The sequence below is a fragment of the Heterodontus francisci genome, chromosome 24, assembly GCF_036365525.1.
Source record: "Heterodontus francisci isolate sHetFra1 chromosome 24, sHetFra1.hap1, whole genome shotgun sequence".
NCBI lineage: Eukaryota > Metazoa > Chordata > Chondrichthyes > Heterodontiformes > Heterodontidae > Heterodontus > Heterodontus francisci.
In genome coordinates this window covers 22,706,185-22,727,903 of record NC_090394.1, presented here as the reverse complement: position 1 = coordinate 22,727,903, position 21,719 = coordinate 22,706,185, and the positions used below count along the sequence as shown (strand labels likewise).

The following is a 21,719-nucleotide window of genomic DNA, read 5'->3' as shown; positions in this document are numbered from 1 at the left end:
GTGGAAGTTGAGATGATCTAGCTAAAAGCAGTGAAATATCAACGTGGTTGGGTATGCTGTCTTCTGGACAATAGTCTTAAACTGGGGTTGCTGCGCTTCCAACTGGATTGTCGGCATCTAAAATGTGAAAAGAATTTTTTTTTAAAAAGTAATAGCCGGAGTTGCTTCTTTCAGACAAAACCAATCCCATTCACTGAAGTCTTCAGATGGAATTAGTAATGGAATAAAGGGCATTACAAAATACCCAAGTGCACATTATTCTTTAAAAAGGTATCCTTAAAATATGCAGACTGGGAAAGTCAGCAGAATGCCTGATCCTTCAACAGGCTGTTCAGTTGGAAACCCACATGTTTCTTTTACAGAATCTTACAAATATAATCCCCATTACAGATACCCTATCCTCAATCTGGTTAGGTTGGGACAACCCCTTTTCCCTGAAAATTTAAGCAATGTTGCCCCTTTAAATAGCAGCACTAATTTACAATGGTAAATGGAGTATGTAGGTATGAAACATTCAGATTTCCAGCATCCGCAGTATTTTGCTTTTATTATATGAAACAAATGGCTTGGGTTTAGCCAGTACTTTCTGCAAAAAGTGTGATTTGAACACAAGGCCCCAGTTTAACCTAATCAAACTCCTTCCAGGGTTAAGTGGTCATTGCTTTAGTCATGGATCACAATGGGCACAAATTAGTTGGAGGATTAGTGACGATTACAAAACCACTACAGGTTAAACATTCTGCAGGATTTCAGGGAAAAATTATGTTCCTCTTTCAACACTGCTCGTTAACTAACAGTGACATGCCCTAGGCACAGTGCTTTACACACAGTGGCATATCATAATAGGTTTTAACAACATTTTTTGGGAGGTCTGTTAAAATAGCTTTGCTATACTTTTCCTCTGCTTGCAGATATTTGTGCAGTGTTGAGGTTTCTTTTATAAATCACGGTCTACTAGATTGTGATTCCAAAGTCCAAAACAGACATTTTAGTGACCAGCTCACCTATCATGTCTTAGGAATCTGTCCAAAAGAAAAGTAAACTACCTCAAAGAACAATGCAGCATCCAGGGCCTGAGCCTCTTTCTGTTGGAAACATCTTGACCAGACAAGGAACTGGCATTCGGCAAAGCAATGTTCCCATCAACACCATCATCTGTTTCAAAATATAAATGGCGGGTCTGGGAACCAGTATGATTTCTAGAGAGATTGGCTTCTTGTTCGGTGCTGGAACTGGAACTGACTGAAATGGTGTCCTCAGTCACCTGTCCAGGTATGGTTTCATCCACCTCTTCAATATCTTCTGATTCACCTGATCGAAGTATAAATTTAACAGGTTGAAGTTCTACTTCAGAAGCTTCATCTGATAGATTTAAATACATAAAATCAAGTCATCATGTAGGATCTCTAAACAATCTTAACTTGTAGTTGTTTAATCCAAATTATTTGTTGAAATTGCACAAAAGCCACCTTCCGTTTGCTGAATTTGAATTGACAACATAAATGAATCCTGTTCAGCGATATCTGAATTAATTCAAATCCAACTGATCAACAACAGGTGCCTAAGAGGGTAGCCTCCCCTTCTGGAGTGTAGGATATCATTGAGCAAAGACAGAATTGTTGCAGGAGGATGAGTTTGAGTTTAAGTACAAATTACTATTGAGGAAAAATACAAAAAAAAAAAATCAGGTATGTGGAGGAGCATCTGGAGAATTGAAATAGATGGGGGAAAAAAAACTGCATTGCATGGTGCTCAAGTTTTACTCACATGCATTTCAATAGTTCATTTAACATTCAATTTTTTTTAGTGCAGGTATGATTTTTCTTAAAATTCTTTAATTCAAAGATCAGCTGTTAGATCATTGTAATTTTCTGGTTTAAATTAACAGATTATGTTAATACCCACACAAAGATTTACACAATCAGCCTAATCAGAAAGTATCAAGTACAGTGCCAAGAGTGTCCCCATCCAGAGTGGGGGGGAAAACAAGGACAGGTTAGCCCAAGGGACTAGTGTGACACCTGAAAGTCAGTTTAAAAGCAGAACAGCAGGTTTACTCAGAAGTAATTAGTGTGCAGAGTAAATCTGAAAACTGTAAAAAAAGAAAATGTGCCAACATATTAGCACCATTTTCAATTGGAAATTGACTTTGCACATTTTTGAAGCTCAGACCGTGTACTTAGCAACAGCTTTCGTCGTCACCATTTGAGAACACAACCTTTTTAAACTCTGCTTCAAAGCAATTCAAAAAGTTGTTCCTCCACAAGTTAATACTTGCATTTACAATTAAACTGCATCATTATGAACACGCCCACTTTTATTCATGAAATTTGAGTAATGAAAGGAGGAGGAGGAGGGGCTCTGATAGTAAGGGATACCATAAAGGACAGTAATAAGGAAGGATCTGGTCTCAGAAGATCAGGAAGTAGAATTAGTATGGGTGGAGATTAGGAATAACAAGGGTCGAAAAACATTGGTAGTAGTTTATAGGCCCCCAAACAGTAGTTATAGCATCGAATCACAGAATTGTTAGTGCAGAAGGAGGCCATTCAGCCCATTGTGTCTGCACCAGCTCTCCGAAAGAGCAACCCACTCAGCTCCATTCCCCTGCCCTCTCCCCACAACCCTGCACATTCTTCCTTTTCAGATAAGTCTAATTCCCTTTTGAATGCTTCAATTGAACCTGCCTCCACCACACTCTCAGGTAGTGCATTCCAGACCTTAACCACTTGCGTGAAAAAGTTTTTCCTCATGTCATTTTTACTTCTCTTACCAAATACTTTAAATCTGTGCCATCTCATTCTTGATCCTTTCATGAGTGGGAACAGTTTCTCTCTGTCTACACTGTCCAGACCCCTCATGATTTTGAATATCTCTATCAAATTACCCCTCAGCCTCCTCTTCTCCAAGGAAAACAGTCCTAACTTCTCCAAATCTATCTTCATAACTGAAGTTCCTCATCCCTGGAACCATTCTAGTGAATCTTTTCTGTACTCTCTCCAATGCCCTCACATCTTTCCTAAAGTGTGGTGTCCAGAACTGGATGCAATACTCCAGCTGAGGCCGAACTAGTGTCTTATACACGTGCAACATAACTTGCTTGCTCTTGTACTCTATGCCCCTATTAATAAAGCCCAGGATACTGTATGTTTTATTAACCACTCGCTCAACCTGTCCTGCCACCTTCAATGACATGCACATATACACCTGGGTCCCTCTGCTCCTGCACATACTTTAAAATTGTACCCTTTATTCTATATTGTCTCTCCATGTTCTTCCTACCAAAAATGAATCACTTCACATTTCTCTGCATTCAACTTCATCTGCCACTTGTCTGCCCATTCCACAATCTTGTCTATGTCCCTTTTAAGTTCTACATGATCCTCCTCAGTTTACAATGCTTCCAAGTTTCAGATCATCTGCAAACTTTGAAATTGTGCCCTGTACACCAAGGTCTAGGAAAAGTAAGGGTCCCAACACGGAGCCCTGGAGTTTGAAGGGGAACTCATTTACAAACCTTCCTCCAGCCCGAAAAATATCCATTGATCACTACTCTGTTTCCTGTCACTCAGCCAATTTAGTTCTATGTTGCTACCATCCCTGTTATTCCAGGAGCCATAAATTTGCTCAAGTCTGTTGTGTGGCACTGTATCAAAAGCCTTTTGAAAGTACATGCACATCACATCAACAGCATTGCCCTCATCAACCCCGTTACCTCCTGAAAAAACTCCAGCAAGTTAGTTAAACATGATTTTCCCTTAAGAAATCCATGTTGGCTTTCCTTAATTAACCTGCATTTGTCCATGTGATTATTAGTTTTGTCCTGAATTATTTTTTCTAGAAATTTCCCCACTACTGAAGTTAAACTGACTGGCCTGTAGTTGCTGGGCTTATCTTGACACCCTTTTTTGGACAAGGGTGTAACATTTGTAATTCTTCAGTCCTCTGGCACCACCCAAGTCTAAGGAAGACTGAAAAATTATGGCCAGTGCCTCTGCGATTTCCACCCTCACTTCTCTCAGTATCCTTGTATGCATCTCATCCAGTCCTGGTGCTTTATCCACTTTAAGTACAGATAGCCTATCTAATACATCCTCTATTAATTTTATACCCCTCTAGTGTCTGAATTACCTCCTCTTTCACCATTGCCTAAGTTGTATCTTCTTCCTTGGTAAAGACAGATCCAAAGTATTTATTTAATACCTCAGCTATGCCCTTTGCCTCCATGTGTAAATCCCCTTTATGGTTCCTAACTGCCTTACTCTTCAGTTTACCACCTTTTTACATGGCTTTAGAAAAGTTTGGGATTTCCTTTAATACTAGCTGCCAGTCTCTTTTCTTGCTCTCTTTGCTTCCCTTAATTGCTTTTTCACCTCCCCTCTGGACCGTCTATATTCAGCCTGGTTCTCAATAGTACTTTCTACCTGGCATCTATCATAAGCACACTTTTTCTTGTTTATCTTAATTTCTACCTCTTTTGTCATCCAGGGAGCTTGGGATTTTTTTGCCCTACCTTTCCCCTTCGAGGGAACATGGCTCGACTGTGCCCAAACTATCTCTTCTTTGAAGGTAGCTCATCGTTCAGCTACCAGTTTTCCTGTCAATTTTTTGACTCCAATTTATTCACCCCAGCTCCATTCTTACTCCATTGAATTTGGCTTTCCCCCAGTTAATTATTCTTACTCTGGATTGTTCTGTGTCCTATTCCATAGTCAGCCTAAATCTTATGATAGAATGATCACTATCCCCTAAATGCTCTCCTACTGACATTTGATCCACTTGGTCCGTCTCATTCCCAAGAACCAGGTCTAGCAGTGCCTCTTTTCTCGTTGGACTAGCAACATACTGTTGTAGAAAATTTTCCTGAACACACTCTAGGAACTCTTGCCCCTCACACTATTATCCCAGTCTATATTTGGATAATTAAAGTCCCCCAACTACCCTATAATTTTTGCACCTCTCCAATTTCCTTCTCCATGCCCTTCCCACTAGCTGGTGGCCTATAGACAACACAGAGCAATGCAACTGCACCTTTTTGTTCCTTAGCTCCAGCCAAATTGATTCTGTCCTCGACCCCTCTGGGACATCTTTTTTCCTCCAGCACTGCAATGTTCTCCTTAAATCAATGCCGCCACCCTTCCCCCTTTTTTATCTTTCCTGAACACCTTGTATCCAGGAATATTTAACACCCAGTCCGGCCCTTCTTTCAGCCAAGTCTCTGTTATAGCCACAACATCATATTTCCACATGGCAATCTGCACCTGTACCTCAATCTTATCATACTTCATGCAGTCATATACATGCACATTAACCTTGATTCAGACTTTATTACTTTCTCCCTTACTCTGACCCCACCTAATAACTTACTATTCCCAACTCCAGTGCTATCCATCACCCCCAGTATTCTGTGCATTTTGGTATTCCTCTGATATTTGTTCCTGGTTTCCTGACAAGTTACTAGTTTTGTTTCCCTCTAATCTGAGCTCCCTCTCTGGTTCCCATCTCCAACAATTCAGTTTAAACCCTCCCCGACAGCACTAGCAAATCTCCCTGCGAGGATATTCGTCCCAGCCCTGCTAAGATGCAACCCGCCCATCTTGTACAGATCTCACCTGCCCCAGAACTGGTCCCAATGCCTCAGAAATCTGATGTCCTCCCTCCAACACCAGTGCTCCAGCCACGTGTTCAATCGCTCAATTCTCTTATTCCTATGCTCACTTGCACGTGGGACTGGGTAGAATCTGGTGATTACTGCTTTTTAAACTCCTTCCTAGCTCCCTAAAATCTGCTTCCAGGACCTCATTCTCCTTCCTACCCATGTCATTGGTGCCAATGTGGACAATGAGCGCTGGCTGCTCACCATCCCCCCAGAAGAATATCCCTCAGCCGCTCCATGATATTCTTGACCCTGGCATCAGGAAGACAACACACCATCCTGGAGTCCAGTCCACAGCCGCAGAAACATCTGCCTGTTCCCCTAACACTATTGCTCTTTCACTCCTCCTCTTCCCCTCCTGTGCAGCTGAGCCACCTGTGGTGCCACAAACTTGGCTCCGACTGCACTCCTCTGAGAAACCATCACCCTCACCAGTATCCAAAATGGAAAACTGATCAGCAAGCGAGATAGTCTGAGGGGACTCCTGCACTACTTGCCTGGTTCTCTCAGACTGCCTGGCGATCACACATTCCCTATCTGCCTGCATACTCCCAACCTGTGGTGTGATCACCTCCTTTAATGTGCTATCCATGTAGTTCTCTGCCTCGTGGATACACCACAGTGACTCCAGCCACTGCTCGAGTTGCAAAGCCCAGATCTCAAGCTTCTGCAGCCGGTGACACTTCCTGCAGATGTGTTTGTCTATGACACATGGTGTGCCAATGACTTCCCACATGCTGCATATTCCACTCGGCCGAGCTGCCCTGCCATATTTTAACATTACAGACTAAGTAGAATAGCTTACCAGTTACTCACCAACTAGCTCCTTCCACTGCACCGAAGCAGGAACCAAATACTGGAGGGCAAGAAAAATAGAAGAAAAAAAGCACCTACTCGCCCCTTCGCCGAACTCTCCGCTCAAACTCAAATCTCCACACTCTGCTTGCAATCTGCACACCATTTGCAGGCTGCACCCAGACCTCAATATTTATACTTTTTGAAGCTGAAATTGCAGCAACCAGATTGGATTGGTCAGCTACTTCTCAATACTGCCTGTTAATCCCAGCCTAAGACTGGAAGGGGGACTTACTTTACTTTCTTAACCCTACTTTATCTAGAGGGAAAATCACGGTTAAATGCTAACTGTAGACCAGATTTTTATAAAGATAACACTTAAAATCCTCACTCACCAAACTCAAATCTCCACACCGTTTGGACAGAGTATTAAGCAAGAAATAATCGTAGCTTGTAACAATGGCAATGTAAATGTTGTGCAGGACTTTAATCTTCATATAGACTGGATCAAATTGGCAAAAGGCAGTCTGGCGGATGAATTTGTAGAATGTTTTCATGATAACATCTTGGAGCAATAATTTATGAAACTAACTCGGGACAAAACTACTTTGGATCTAGTTTTGTGTAATGAGGTAAGATTAATTAGTCTCATACTAAAAGATCCTCTGGGGGAAAAAGAAAGTGATAATACAACTGAATTCCATATTAACGGAGAGTCAATATTCAAATCCAAAACAAGAATCTTACATAGGCATGAAGGGAGAGTGTCCGAGGTTGATTGGGTAAATAGATTGAAAAGTATGGTGGTAAAAAAAAAAAATCAGCAGGGAAAAATTATGGAAAAAATTAAGGGATGAAGAACCCCAGGACCTGATGGTCTACATCCTGTGGTTCAAAAAGAGCAGCAGAGATAGTGGATGCGCTGGTTATGATTTTTCTAGAATCTAGGGAATTTTGAACAGTCCCAGCAGATTGGAAGTTAGCAAATGTAATTCCACTATTTTAGAAAGGAGTGGGAGAGAAAACAGGGAACTACTGGCCAGGTAGCCTGATAGTCGGTCGGAAAATACTGGAATCTATTATGATTATTAAGGATATCTTAACAATGCACATAGAAAATCACTGTATAATCAGACAGATTCAACATGGTTTTACAAAAGGGATATCATGTTTGACAAATTTATTAGATGTTTTTTGAGGATGCATCTAGTAGGGTAGCTAAAGGGGAGCCAGTAGATGCAGTATACTTGGATTTCCAAAAGGCATTCGATAAGGTGTCACACAAGAGGTTAAATACACAAGATAAGGGCTCATGGATTTGGAGATAACATTCACATGGATAGGGGATTGGTTAATGGACAAGAGGCAGAGAGTAGGGATAAATGGGGCATTTTCAGGTTGGCAGGCTGTAACTCGTGGACTGCCACAACGATCTGGGGCCTGTTATTTACAACCTATATTAATGAGTTAGAAGAGGAAACAGAATAATGCATCCAAATTCAATGACAAGAGGAATGTAATCTGAGGCGCCAGAAAGAGGCTATAGCCAGGCTAAGTGAGTGGGCAACAAGGTGGCAGATGGAGTATAATGTAGGGAAATTTGAGATTATTCACTTTGGTGGTAGGAACAGAAAAGCAAATTTTTTTTTTTTTTTTTAAATGGCATGAACTTCTAAATGTTGATGTTCAGAGACTTGGGTATACACATTGTAATGCAGGCCCCCACCTGCCAAGAATGAGGCATATTAGTTTTGTCATACGAACATTGATTTTAAACTTGCTGGGAAGAGAAGGCCCATAACAAGGGCTGCCAGATACTTGGCTGGAAAAAAATTGCATACTAACAGACAGTGCTTATGGAGACAAAAGGATTATTCCCTGGCACATTCGACTCACAATGGATTTTGATCACCAGACACTGAAGATGTAAGGAAGAGTATTCCAGAGACTGGTTAAACCAGCTGGTCATGTGACTAACTGGTTGGTCCAGGGTTTTTTGAATTAGCCACAGAGTTTGAATTCAGAAAGACTGTTTGCTCCTGGAGTGAGAAGACCTCTCCTGTCTGCTCCCATCTCTTTCTCACAAGCCTCTGGACCCACTGAGGACACGTGAACTTCAAGAGAAAAGTCTCCGACATCAAACAAGGTTTAAGAAGAATACTGAGGCCCAACAAAAAACAAGACCTACCTACAATCAAGGACTTTATAGCGAGCTCGAAGAACAGTAACCAAAACCACCTTCAGATATTGCCTCAAGCTTTTCCACTTTATTTCTTCTGCTCTTTTCTGTCTCTATCTGCATGCGTGTAACGTGTATGCATGCTAGCATGGGCATGTCACGTATCCGTAGGCATTAACTGAATTAGAGTTTATGTTTAATAAATTTCAACCTTTTTTCTTTAAACCTAAGAAAACCTGTCTGGCTAGTTTCTTTGCCTTATAATTGTAAGTTCGTGAACAAGGATTCACTAAGGGGGAGCTAAAAATGGTGTGTTTAAAATTAAACTCTGTTACAGTAAGACCAGGTGAAGACGGAGATGGAACCCTAGACCCCTTTCTCACCTGATCCTAACAACTTACATGGAACAGAAAAAAAGTTAGCATGTAGGTACAGGTAGCAATGAGGAAGGCAAATAGCAGATTGGCCTTTACTGCAAGGGGATTGGAGTACAAGAACAAGGAAGCCTTGCTCCAATTGCAGCACCCTTAGTCAAGCTGTCCAGTATAGCTACAACATAGGCATCTACCCAACAATGTGGAAAATTGCCCAGATAGGTGCTGTCGACAAGAAGGACAAATCCAATCTGGCCAATTACCACTCCATCAGCCTACTCTCAATTATTAGCAAGGCGGTGGAAGGGGTCGTCAACAGCATCAACAAGTGGCCATTACTCAGCATCGAGCAGGTTATTGCTCATTTTGGGTTCTGCCAAGGTCATAGCCTTGATCCAAACATGGACAAAAGAGCTAAATTCCAGGGGTGAGTAAGAGTAACGACCCTTGACAGCAAGGCAGCATTTGACAGTGTGTAGCAACAAGCAGCCAGAGAAAAACTGGAGTCAATGGGAATCGGGGGAAAATTTCCACTGGTTGCAGTCATGCTGAGCTCAAAAGGAAGATGGTCGTGCTTGCTGGAGGCAAATTGTCTCAGCAGGAGTTCCTCATGATAGTGTCCTAGGCCCAACCATCTTCAACTGCTTCATCAATGACCTTCCCTCCAACATTAGGTCAGAAGTGGGGATTTTCACTGATGATTGCAATGTTCAGTACCATTTGCAACTCCCCATATACTGAAGTTTATGCCTGCATACAGCAAGACCTGAATAACATTCAGGCTTGGGCTGATATGTGGCAAGTAACATTAACACTACACATGTGCCAGGCAATCATCTCCAAGAGAGCATCTAACCATCCCCCCTTGACATTCAATGGCACAGCCATTGTTGAATCCCTGACCATAAACATCCTGGACGTTACCATATCTGACCAGCCATATAAATACTGTCGACACAAGTGCCAGAGGCTGGGAATTCTGCAGCGAGTAACTCACCTCCCGACTCCCCAAAGCCTGTCCATCATCTACAAGGCACAAGTCTGGAGTATAATGGAATACCTTCCACTTGCCTAGATGGGTACAGCTCCAACAAGCAGCTGGGTACCATCCAAGACAAAGCAGCCCACTTGAGACCATCCACCATCTTAAACTTTCACTTCCTCCAGTGTCTCCCATCTACAAGATGCACTGCAGCAACTCACCAAGGCTTCTTCCAAACCTGTGACCTCTACCACCTAGAAGAACTAGTGCAGCAGGCACATGGGAGCGTGCAAGTTCGCCTCCAAGTCACATATCATCTTTCCTTCATGGTCACTAGGGCAAAATCCTGGAACTCCCTTCCAGCAACACTGTGGGTGTACCTACACCACATGGACTGCAGTGGTTCAAGGCAGTGACTCGCCATCACCTGCTCAAGGGGAATTAGGGATGGGCAATAAATGCTGAACTTGCCAATGCTGCTGACATTCAGAGGACAAATACATAAAAATTGGATAGGCCTTTGGTGCAACCACACCTGGAGCATTATGTGCAGTTTTCGTCTCCATATTTAAAGGAAGGATATACTTCCTTTGAAGATGGTACAGCAAAGGTTCATTAAATTGGTTCCTGGGCTGAGAGGGCTGTTCCATGATGACTGGCTGAGTAAATTGGGCCTATGCTTTCTGGAGGTGGTGATCTCATTGAAACATACAAGATTCTGAAGGGGCTTGACAGGATAGACACAGAGGTTGTTTCTCCTGGCTGGAGAATCTAGAGTTTGAGGACACAGCCTCAGGATAAGGAGTTGATCATTTTAGTCAAAGGGTTGTAAATCTTTGGAATTCTCGACCCCAGAGGGTTATGAATGCTCCATCATGGAGTACATTCAAGGCTAAGATTTATTCTCAGGGAATCCAAGGATATTGGGAGCAAACAGGAAAGTGGAGCTGGGGCAGATGATTAGATATGTCTGTATTGAATGGCAGTATGGCCTACTCCTGCTCCTAGTTTTTAAATATTCTTAGGTTACCCTTCGGACTACAAACTTTATACAAACTTGGTTTCCTTGCATCATGATCCCTTTATTTAGCAGCTACATATGCAGCAGAAATCACATGGCCATCTAAAGAGAACAGCTCCTGCCATGTATTTGTACAAACAAACCCATCACTCCTCTTTGAAAAATAAGAGGAAAAGCGGATCAGTGGCAATTACTAGGGGCTCATTTGTGCATCTGGATAGAGCAATGGCAAGGAACAGCCATAACTGGACATCACATTGGAATTTAATAGAAACCAGAAAATCTCTAGGAAATCAGAACAGTTCAGGGGCAGACACCGAAGAATTGTTAATTGGGTAACTTTACAAATCCAGTGACAAGAGTGAGCAGATAACTAATAAATCTTGGCCATCATGCACTTTTAAGCACAATTTTGTTTTAAAGTGTCACTAACCCGAATTGGCATTGGACTATAAAATTGCTTTTTCAGATTTAGCAAAGGATTGTAATGGAGCCTGAAATTTATTTAACAACAACCCCATCCATTTCAAAGCATCTATCAAATGTCCCATTGCACTGGACGACAGTGCTGTCAGTGAAACATACTGGAACAATTAGAAAGATTGAAGAGAGGTGGGCCTTAGTCACATCTAACATAAACAGTACAGATCCAATCAGGAGAACATTGGTCTATCAAGCCCACCCAGCCACAGTATGCCTTTGGTGCATTTATAATAACACTGAAACACATTTGTTGACAAGAACCTATCTAGTTTCCTTTCTAAGGTTTCCTTGCTCTGCCACCTGAGCTGTGGTTGAATTGGTTAACTGTAACGAAACCAATGCAGCACGAAATGGATTGTGATAAATATCATTCATGATATCACAACAAAATTTTTTTCTGTGCGCACACATCACCCCACCACCACATATGCAGGACACGAGATTCAGGAAGGAAAAGAAAACAAACAGCAATTATATACTTAAAAACTCTCACTGTTCTTTGTAATGTATTTTTGTATATTATACTCCAGATATGATAACGCTTAACTTAACCCAACCCTGACAATGCCATTGACAAATTTATTACACGACAACCAAATGATCTATGAATTCAATAAAAATAAAATTTTATCCACTTGCCCCCTCCCCAACATGCCTTCATATGCTGGTGGTCCATCTCCATTTTCTAAGCCACTTGAGTTCCAGAAGTACTGGCTTTCATTTTCACTGTATTCTGATGTATCAAAAATGTTGCTGTTGTCTTCTTCCTGGCCTTCAGCAGCCAAGTCTTCATTTTCTAAAAGACAAAACCATCAGTTGTGCTTTTCTACTCTACTAGCATCTCCAAAAATAGCAGCCTGTACTGGCTGATGACAGCATCCAATAGGACTATAAAAAAGTTCTGTCGTGGTTCAGAACAAAAGAGCACGCTCACACATGATTTGGGTCACCAGAAGTTAACAGTGGCCTGAAGAAACTTGCTACCCTCAAACAAGTTCAAACAGTTCTGACTTGGTTAAAATCACAACATACACTTCAATCAGAGATGCCAATTTTTATCTCAAGGCTCCGAAGAAGTGTCACTGACCCGAAACGTTAACTCCGCTTCTCTTTCCACAGATGCTGCCAGACCTGCTGAGTGGTTCCAGCATTTCTTGTTTTTATTTCAGATTTCCAGCATCCGCAGTATTTTGCTTTTATTTATCTCAAGGCTGCGACCCGAGCTTCTGGTTCAGTGTATTTGAGGGGACAGGGACTCTCAGATCGCTATCTACTTACCGTCCAAAGTTGTTTCTTAAAAATAAAAAAATAAAACTTTGTTTAAGTAGTGAGAGACATTAACAAAACTCATTTATTGGCCCACAACTTTTCCAAGTGATTGTTGTACAGCCAAGTGGCTTGCGAGGCCATTTCAGAGGCATTAAGAGTGAACCGTGCAGTATGGTCACATGTAGGTCAGACTGGGTAGGAGTGGCAGGTTCCCTTCCCTGAAGGATATTAGTTGGGCTTTTATGAAAAGGCAGCAGAGCTCATGTTGATTTCTCCTGCTCTCAGCCCACAGTTTACCAGGCTTATTGAATTCAAGTTCACAACTAGTCAGCACCATAACCACAACATTTAAAAAGGTACCCTACTGCAGTTTAAGGAAAGAGGAGTTTCTGCAATTTCAGGCTGCTGGCTTCTCATTAATTTACAAAGCCCAGTTTTATACAGACTCAGACCATTCAATCCTTTTGTGCCTTTATGCTTGGGAAGGCCATTCTAACTTAGTAACACTGTAGCTGTTAGAGGTTGAGCTAGTCAGTCTTTGGGATTTTAGGTCAGAATGTGGGAGAAAATTTTCACGCCATCATTGTTCCTTTTGTTAAATACTAGATTTTCCATCTTTGGCATCTGAATCTATGCAAGTATGTTACCACTGGATCAAGTGTGCCCTTTAGAGAGTTAAAAACTTTGACAGCAATGCTGGCACTTCACCTCTTACTGCAAGATGTTATGACAAAGATGACACGACAGCTGATGGAAATCTCAATTTCATGTGCAACATGGGTGTCACTGCTATTCTGCAACTTTACCCCCAAGAGACCAAACAATTGCACATGGATCCATGATTACTCACCATCATCTTCATAGACATTAGCGTCTGGAAACTGGAAGTGATCCTCAGCAGCCAAATTCTGAACAATTCCTTCGACTAGCTTTAGGCGGCGGTGCATCCTACACAGACGGCTTTTAAGAATGGTTATCTTTTCCTTGTATTTTCTCTTGACGTCCCTGTAACAGTTGTGCTCCTCCAGCTGTTTCTGGGTAAGCTGGACTCCACATCCCATTCTGCACGGCTGGCTCCAGTGCTCACAAACTTGTTCATGAGCAGCGAGGTTCTTTTGAAACACTTCAGTGGTACAGGCTTCATACCTGCATCTCACTATTCTAAATTCACAAGCAGTTTTATGGTTTGTGCACTGTTCAAGTGGAAATGTTTCTTGGCAACCATAGACTCTGTTTTCACACTGCATAATAGAAACAAAGAGCTGTTATCATTTAAAGAACAGGATGGCTGTTTCTTTAAGAAACCCTATACAAGAGAAAACACAGAACATAGAACTGGATCTTCAGGGTTCTAATATAGAAGAACTAAATCCAAAAGATCACTATAGAGCTAAATAAAGTCTAGAACAATTATAAGAGCATAACGATTGGAATCAAAAATGAAAACAGAAAATGCTGGAAATACTCAGGTCAGGCAGCGTCTGTGGAGAGAGAAACCGAGTTAATGTTTCAGGTCAATGACCTTTCATCAGAACCATGAAAAGTTAGAAATACAATAGGTTTTAAACAAGTGAAAGGGAGAAGCGAAGAACAAAAAGGGAAGGTCTGCGACAGTGGAAGGCAGGGGAGGTGACATGACAAGAGTCAGTGGTGCAGGGCCAAAGGGAGTGGTAATGGGATGAGTAAAAAACAAAAAAGGTGTCTCTACAGGGGGTGTGAATGGCAGAACGATGAACAGCTGCTGTCCAAAAGTGAAAAACAAAAGTAAAACCAAAACCTGCAAAGAAAAAAAGGAAACAAAAACGGAGGCACAGATTATGGTCTGAAATTGTTGAACTCAATGTCGAGTCTGGAAGGCTGTAAAGTGCCCAGTCGAAAGAGGAGGTGTTGTTCCTTGAGCTTAAGTTGAACTTCACTAGAACATTGCTGGAGGCCAAGGACAGAGAGGTCAGCACAAGTACAAGGTGGAGAATTAAAATGACAGGCAATCAGAAGCTTGGGGCCACACTTGGAGTAAACAGAGGTGTTCCACAAAGCGGCTATTGAATCAGTGTTTGGTCTCCCCAGTATAGAGCAGACTGCATCTTGAGCAGTGAATACAGTATACTAAATTGAAAGTTCACGTAAATTGCTGTTTCACCTGGAGGGAGTGTTTGGGGCCTTGGACACTGAGGAGAGAGGAGGTAAAAGGGTAGGAGTTGCATCTGCTGTGCTTGCATGGAAAGGTGCCATGGGAAATGGAGGGGGTGATCAAAGGAGTGAACTAGGGCGTTGTGGAGGGAACAGTCCCTTTGGAATTCTGAAAAGGGAGGGGAAGGTGTGTTTGGTTGCTGCATCAAACTGGAGTTGCAGAAATGGCTGACAATGATCCGTTGAATATGGAGGCTGCTGGAATGGAAGGCGAGGACTAGAGGAACCCTATCATGGTTCTAGGAGGGATGGAAGAAGTGTGAGAAATGGGATGGACATGGTCAAAGGCCTTTTCAAACCACCCCGGTTTGGGAATACTACTCATCAGAAGCGCTAGCATGGAAGGTTGCATCACCAGAACAGATGCAATGGGAACAGAGAAACTGGAGAATGGAATGGGATCCTTATAGGAAGGAGGGTGTGAGGAAGTGCAGTCAAGGTAGCTGTGGAAGTCAGTGGGTTTATAGTGAAATATAGTGGAGTCAACACCACCTTGAAAACACCTGCTTGGACTTGCTCAAGTTTGGATGATTTTTTGTACTGCAGAGAATGTTCAGATTCGGAGAACAGCTAAACATCAGAATCCTGTACACTTCCAATGTTCATTACTTCAATGTACATTTTTGGAATATGATTTAGATGCAGATTGTTTGCTTTGAAACAGTGTCATTTGTTCTCCCAGGGAAGGCTGAATAACCAGGAACAACCTGACAGCTAACTTGGAGGACAAAGACCTTGTAGAATTTAAATTGTTTTAACGTTAAGATAGATATGATATAACAAAAGGGTTTAACTGGAATTTTGCTAATGAAGAACCCTAGCTTCCGAGAACTTGCATTTGTATAGCACCTTTTACACCCCAGGAGATGTCCCAAAGTGCTTTACAGCCAATGAAGTACAGTTGAAGTGTAGTCACTGTTGGAACGCAAGCAACACAGCAGCCAATTTGCTCATTTTAAAGGATAATGCCGGGAGAGCTTTCCTGCTTTACTTTGAATAGCGCATTCACATAATTTACGTACACTTGGGAGGGCAGAGAGCAGATGCGGCCTCAGGTTAGCTTCTCATCAGAGAGAATGGAACCTACTACAGCACAGCACTTCCTCTGTACTACACTGAAGTGTCAGCCTAGATTATGTGCTCAAGTAATAGGAGAGAGGCACCAAAAGCAAGTGGGGTGATGAACTTTTTTTTTTATAAACACAACAAGCGATGATGATCTGGAATGTACTGCCTGAAAGGGTGGTGGAAACACAATTTTTAAAAAGGGGAATTGGATATATACACTTAACAAGGAAAAAGTTGTAGGGCTGCGAGGGAAAGAGCGGAGAGTGGGACTAATTGGATAGTACTTTCAAAGAGCTGGCACAGGTACGATGGCCAAATGGCCTCCTTCTGTGGTGCAAACTTCTGTCATGCATTCAAAGATGCACTGATTTGCAGTCTGAAAGAGTTATTTATTTATTTATTTATTCTCTTTCCAAATAAAAAGGCAGGTTGAAGACTGTTCTAAGCCCTTACAGTACAAACCAAATTTTGAGGCAGGAAAGCTAGTTATCTGCTAGTTTTCCAAATTGTACCCCCAACCCCAAATTTCCTCAGCATTTTTCCATCTCTACTCGGAGGGCTGAACCACAGTGCATGAGGAATCTTAGGACAGAAACCTACACCTTACTACTTCAGTGCTGTACAATAGCATCCTTAAGTCAGGTCAGAATTTAACTGCTAACCCTCCAGTTGTGCATACATAACTTCAATGCCTACAATTTACCTTCATGATCAATCGACCAATCATGTTGTGGATCATAGGTATCACAGATCGAGCCACACTTTTCACCTTCTTCCTACAATAAGGACATTCCTGCTTCCTAAAGAAAATTATATTCCGTTAAACATAAGCAAACCTAGCTTTATTCCTGAATATATTGTAATCACAATCTGGAAAATATTTTCACCAATTTACCCACTTGATAGCTCATTATTCCACAGAACACCTAGAATCATTTATATATTGTGAAACAAATTTTTATTTTCCAAGTATTATAGCTTTACATGTATAGCCACAAGTAAAGATTTAGATCACTTAACACAGTTTCCTAAAATATGCTCCAATACATCCTTGTAACATTTCAAGACATACTTCATCCAGTCTTCAGTTATTTTATAGGGCCAAAATAAAATCCTGCCCCCTCCTCCCAACTTTCTCATCTTTCCCCTTCTCTTCTTAGAGATATTACATTTAGGACATGGAAGAAGCAGTCCTCAACTACCTCAGCCAGACGTTGTTCTCAAGCGAGCATTAGTACGCTACTTGACTGTAAAGATAAACAAGCTGTACTTGGCTGTGTCTTTATCACTGCATTTTACAGCAAAGTTGCTGGACAGCAATAAGACAGACAACTTTTTTCTCTCCTTTCCCCCAATCCTAGGAACATTAAGGCTAACTAGTATGCCTATTGCCATCCCAGGTGAAATCAACAAACTTAGTACAGAACATGGCTAAACAGGAGCTTATGGTCTACATCACATATATCCAATGGATCCAGGGAGTCATAGGGAGGGGGAGGGGTAGGGGTGGGGGGGGGGGGGGGGGGAGAGAAAGAGTCATAGGGAGGGGGAGTGGGCACTGAAACAGGCCCTTCGGCCCACCGAGTCTGTGCCGACCAACAACCACCCATCGATACTAATCATACATTAATCCCATGTTCCCTACCACATCCCCACCATTCTCCTACCACCTACCTACCTACACTGGGGGAAATTTACAATGGCCAATTTGCCTATCAACCTACAAGTCTTTGGCTGTGGGAGGAAACCGGAGCACCCGGCAGAAGCCCACGCAGTCACAGGGAGAACTTGCAAACTCCGCACAGGCAGTACCCAGAACTGAACCCGGGTCGCTGGAGCTGTGAGGCTGCGGTGCTTACCACTGCGCCACTTACCACTGCGCCACTGGGAGGGGAAGGTGTTATGGAATTTTACGTACGGAGATACAACTAAAACCACTTAATGGCATTTAGTAAAGTAAATCCCTGTAATTCAAAAAAAGGCTCAAGAAAGGATGTGCATCTACTGGAAAAGACCCAATTTCCTAACTAATGTGCACTTACTGTAAAATGTTGGTGAGTGGACAGCACTCTAAGTTAGAAGACTGTTCTTCAACTTTTGGAAACTAGACATGGTGAAATGTTTCTCTCTCCTGAATTGAACAATCTAAAACCTGTTTTTTGAACACAGAATTTTCAATTTTTAAAGAAGCTACAAGAACAGTTTGTATATACTGGTATTCTTCTTAGTGGATTACAACACAATGTTATGCAAAGTAGAGAGAATGGCACCATGCGGGAGTTGATGGATATTGATTTGCCATGGGCATAAATGTTCCACAGTTGAATTCTCTTACTTTGATTAATCCCTAAAATGTAACATTTTAGGCTTATTTTATTCTGAACAGTTTTTTTTTTTTAAATAAAAAAGGAGACGGGCAAGAAAGGGGAGAAGGAGAATGTTACATAGAAAAATACCACTCCTCCCCAACCCCCAAAAAAACCCCCATACACAGTCTGTTATTTGACTGCTAGCCAGCTAACAGCAAGTAACATGCTAGACACTTCTGGGTATTGTTACGATCAGGTGAGAAAGGGGTTCCCTCTCAGCCTTCACCTGATCTTACTGTAACAGGGTTTAAATTTTAAACATACCATTTTTTTTTTTTTAGCTCCCCCCTTAATGAATCCTTGTTCACTAACTTCCAATTATAAGGCAAAGAAACTAGCCAGACAGGTTTTCTTAGGTTTAAAGAAAAAAAGGTTGAAATTTATTAAACTTAAACTCTAATTAGGTTAATGCCTACAGAAACGGGACACACCCATGCCAGCGCGTTGCACACATGATGATAGAGACAGAAAAGAGAAAAAATAAAGTGGAAAAGCTTGAGGCAATATCTGAAGGTGGTTTTGGTTACTGTTCAAGATCACTGTAAAGTCCTTGATTGTAGGTAGGTCTTGCTTTTCGTTGGGGCCCAGTATTCTTCTTAAACCTTGATCGATGTCGGAGACTTTTCTCTCGAAGTTCATGTGTCCTCAGTGGGTCCAGAGGCTTGTGAGAAAGAGATGGGAGCAGACAGCAGAGGTCTTTTCACTCCAGGAGCAAACAGTCATTCTGAATTAAAAAACTCTGTGGCTAGTTCAAAAAACCCTGGACCAACCAGTTAGTCACATGACCAGCTGGTTTATGTGGATTATATCACTTTAGCAGTCTCTGGAATACTCTTCCTTACACCTTCAATGTCTGGTGCTCAAAATCCATTGTGAGTTAAATGCGTCAGGGAATGGCCCTTTGTCTCCACAAGAACTGTCTGTCAGTATGCAAATGTTTTTCAGCTAAGTATCTGGCAGCCCTTGTAACAGGCCTTTTCTTCCCAGCAACAGCTTAAAATCAATGTTCATATGACAAAATTAATATGCCTCATTCTTGGCAGGTGGGGACCTGCATGACAGCATCCAGAGGCTACTTTGAGTACACAATGTTAACCTACATAGGATTTAAGCATATCCTGCAAATCTTCCCACATACTTCAATTTAAAAATTAATATAGATACAAGATAGATCAAAATGCATTAACAAAAACCTTTAGCGAAAGCATCATTTCAAGATTTTCAACTGAAGATCAACACAGATCCCCACTTTTAAACTAGAATTTCAAATACAGAATTTCATACAGAAGTCTCCAGATTTTGTATTTCTCAAAGTTTACAAGTATGCACTCTTTAAATAGATCAGAAACTATGCACGTATTTATGAAGTTATTAGCCAGTAGTCTTTACTTTGTAAGCCACTTCGCTATGCAGCTGTTGCAGTAGACATGCTGGCAGCCGAGTTCCACAGGATCTTTGAGCACACCGTGGCAGATGGTACAGATGAATTCAGGGTCGAGGGCATTTTCAAACAGCTCAATATCGTATCCAGAATCCTAATTCAGAAATACACAAATGGAAAGTTGTGTTTTAGATTCCGTTCCAACCTGCAGTTTGAAAAAGGGAGTAAAGGAAGCAACAGAATATATTGAACAGAGGAAAGATGTATTGTATAAGTCATACTTAAATAGGAGAGGGGGAAAAGCGGAAAAATTACAATCTCACAAATATGGAAAGCAGCAGGGAATTTGCTTCTTCCAACCGTCCACCTCCAATAACACCAAATGGAGATCCCATCATATATATTACAATTCAATGGTTTTCTTTCCCAATACCTTTATCTTGGGTGTGTAATTTGATCAGCATCGAGTCGAATCCTTGTCTTTTTAAATGTATAAACGGAATTGAAGATGTACAGAAGACCAACTCCCACAAATAGTAGAGAGAAGAAAGCTCCATGTTTTAGAGCCTTGTAAAACTTCATAGGCTAGTCATCAGGTCGAGTCTTTCCCAGATTAAGGGTTTTTCCACTGTGAGCTGGAGCTCACTAGCCTGAGGTTAGGAACAGAGGAAATAGGAGCAGGAGTAGGCAATTTGGCCCCTTGAGCCTGCTCCACCATTCAACTCCATGATGGCTGATCTACCTCAATGCCATTTTCCAACACTAACCCATGTCCCTTGATATCATTAATATCTAGGAATCTATCACTCTCCATCTTGAATATACTCAATGATTGGAATTTTCAGCCCCAGAGGGCTGTGGAGGCTCAAAGATTCACCACCCTCTGTGTGATGGAATCCCTCATCTCAGTCCTAAATAGCCTACCTCTTATTCAGAGACGGTGTCCTCTGGTTCTAGACCCCACCCCCAAGCCAAGGAAAACATCCTTCCTGTATCAACCCTGTCGTGACCTGGAAGAATTTTGTATGCTTCAATGAGATCATCTCTCATTCTTCTAAACTCTAGAGAATACAGGCCCAGTCTCCTCAATCACTCCACATAGGACGATTCCACCATCCCAGGAATCAGTCTGGTGAACCTTTGTTGCACCCCCTCTATGGCAAATATATCCTTCCTTGGGCAAGGAGGCCAAAATTGTACACAATACTCCAACTGCAGTCTCACCAAGACTATCGCAGCAAGACATCTCTACTCCGCTACTCAAATCCTCTTGCAATAAAGGCCAACATACCATTTGCCTTCCTAATTGCTTGCTGCACCTGCATGTTAACTTGCAGTGACTTATGAACAAAGACACCCAGGTCCCTTTGGACATCAACACTTCCCAATATCTCACCATTTAAGAAATATTCTGCATTTCTGTTTTCCCACCAAAGTGGATAACTTCACACTTTTCCACATTATATTCCATCTGCCATGTTCTTGCCCACTCACGTAGCCTGTCTAAATCCCCTTGAAGTCTCCTTGCATCCTCCTCACAACTCTCATTCCCACCCACCTTTTCTCATCAGCAAACTTGGAAATATTACATTTGGTCCTCACATCCAAATCATTGATATAGATTGTGAATAGCTGGGGCCCCAAGCACTGAACCTCGTGGTACCCCACGAGTCACAGCCTGCCAACCTGAGAATAACCCGTTTATTCGTACTCTGTTTTCTGTCCGTTAACCAATTCTCAATCCATGCCAGTATATTACCCCCAATCCCATGTGCCTTAATTTTGTTTACTAACCTTCTGTGTGGGACCTTATCAAAAGATTTCTGAAAATCCAAATGCACCACATTCACTGGGTTTCCCTGATCTATTCTGCTAATTAAATCCTCAAAAAAAACTAACAGGTTTGTCAAACATGATTTCCCTTTCATAAATCCATGTTGACTCTGCCCAAT

General features: G+C 41.8%; 1 protein-coding gene across 1 annotated transcript; it reads right to left on the bottom strand.

Moving 5' to 3' along the window:
• Nucleotides 1-38: 38 nt before the first annotated feature.
• rnf151 (ring finger protein 151) lies at nt 39-21,238 on the bottom strand. Its single transcript, XM_068056752.1, has 7 exons — nt 21,212-21,238; nt 19,776-19,921; nt 16,721-16,817; nt 13,610-14,000; nt 12,146-12,286; nt 1,047-1,311; nt 39-117 (listed from the first exon to the last, which is right to left on the bottom strand). The coding sequence occupies exons 1-7, from the start codon at nt 21,236-21,238 to the stop codon at nt 39-41; spliced, it is 1,146 nt and encodes a 381-aa protein (XP_067912853.1).
• Between the last annotated feature and the right edge of the window lie 481 nt (nt 21,239-21,719).

Bases quoted from the DNA above. Each gene is read 5' to 3' on its own strand.
- rnf151 (XM_068056752.1), bottom strand. From the start codon at position 21,238: ATGGAATATAATGTGGAAAAGTGTGAA. The intron at 16,818-19,775 runs GTAAAGACTACT...AATTTTCTTTAG, and splicing joins ATAGCGAAGTGGCTTACAAA to GAAGCAGGAATGTCCTTATT. The intron at 1,312-12,145 runs GCATGTTGGGGA...TACTTCGATCAG, and splicing joins TGGACCACCAGCATATGAAG to GTGAATCAGAAGATATTGAA.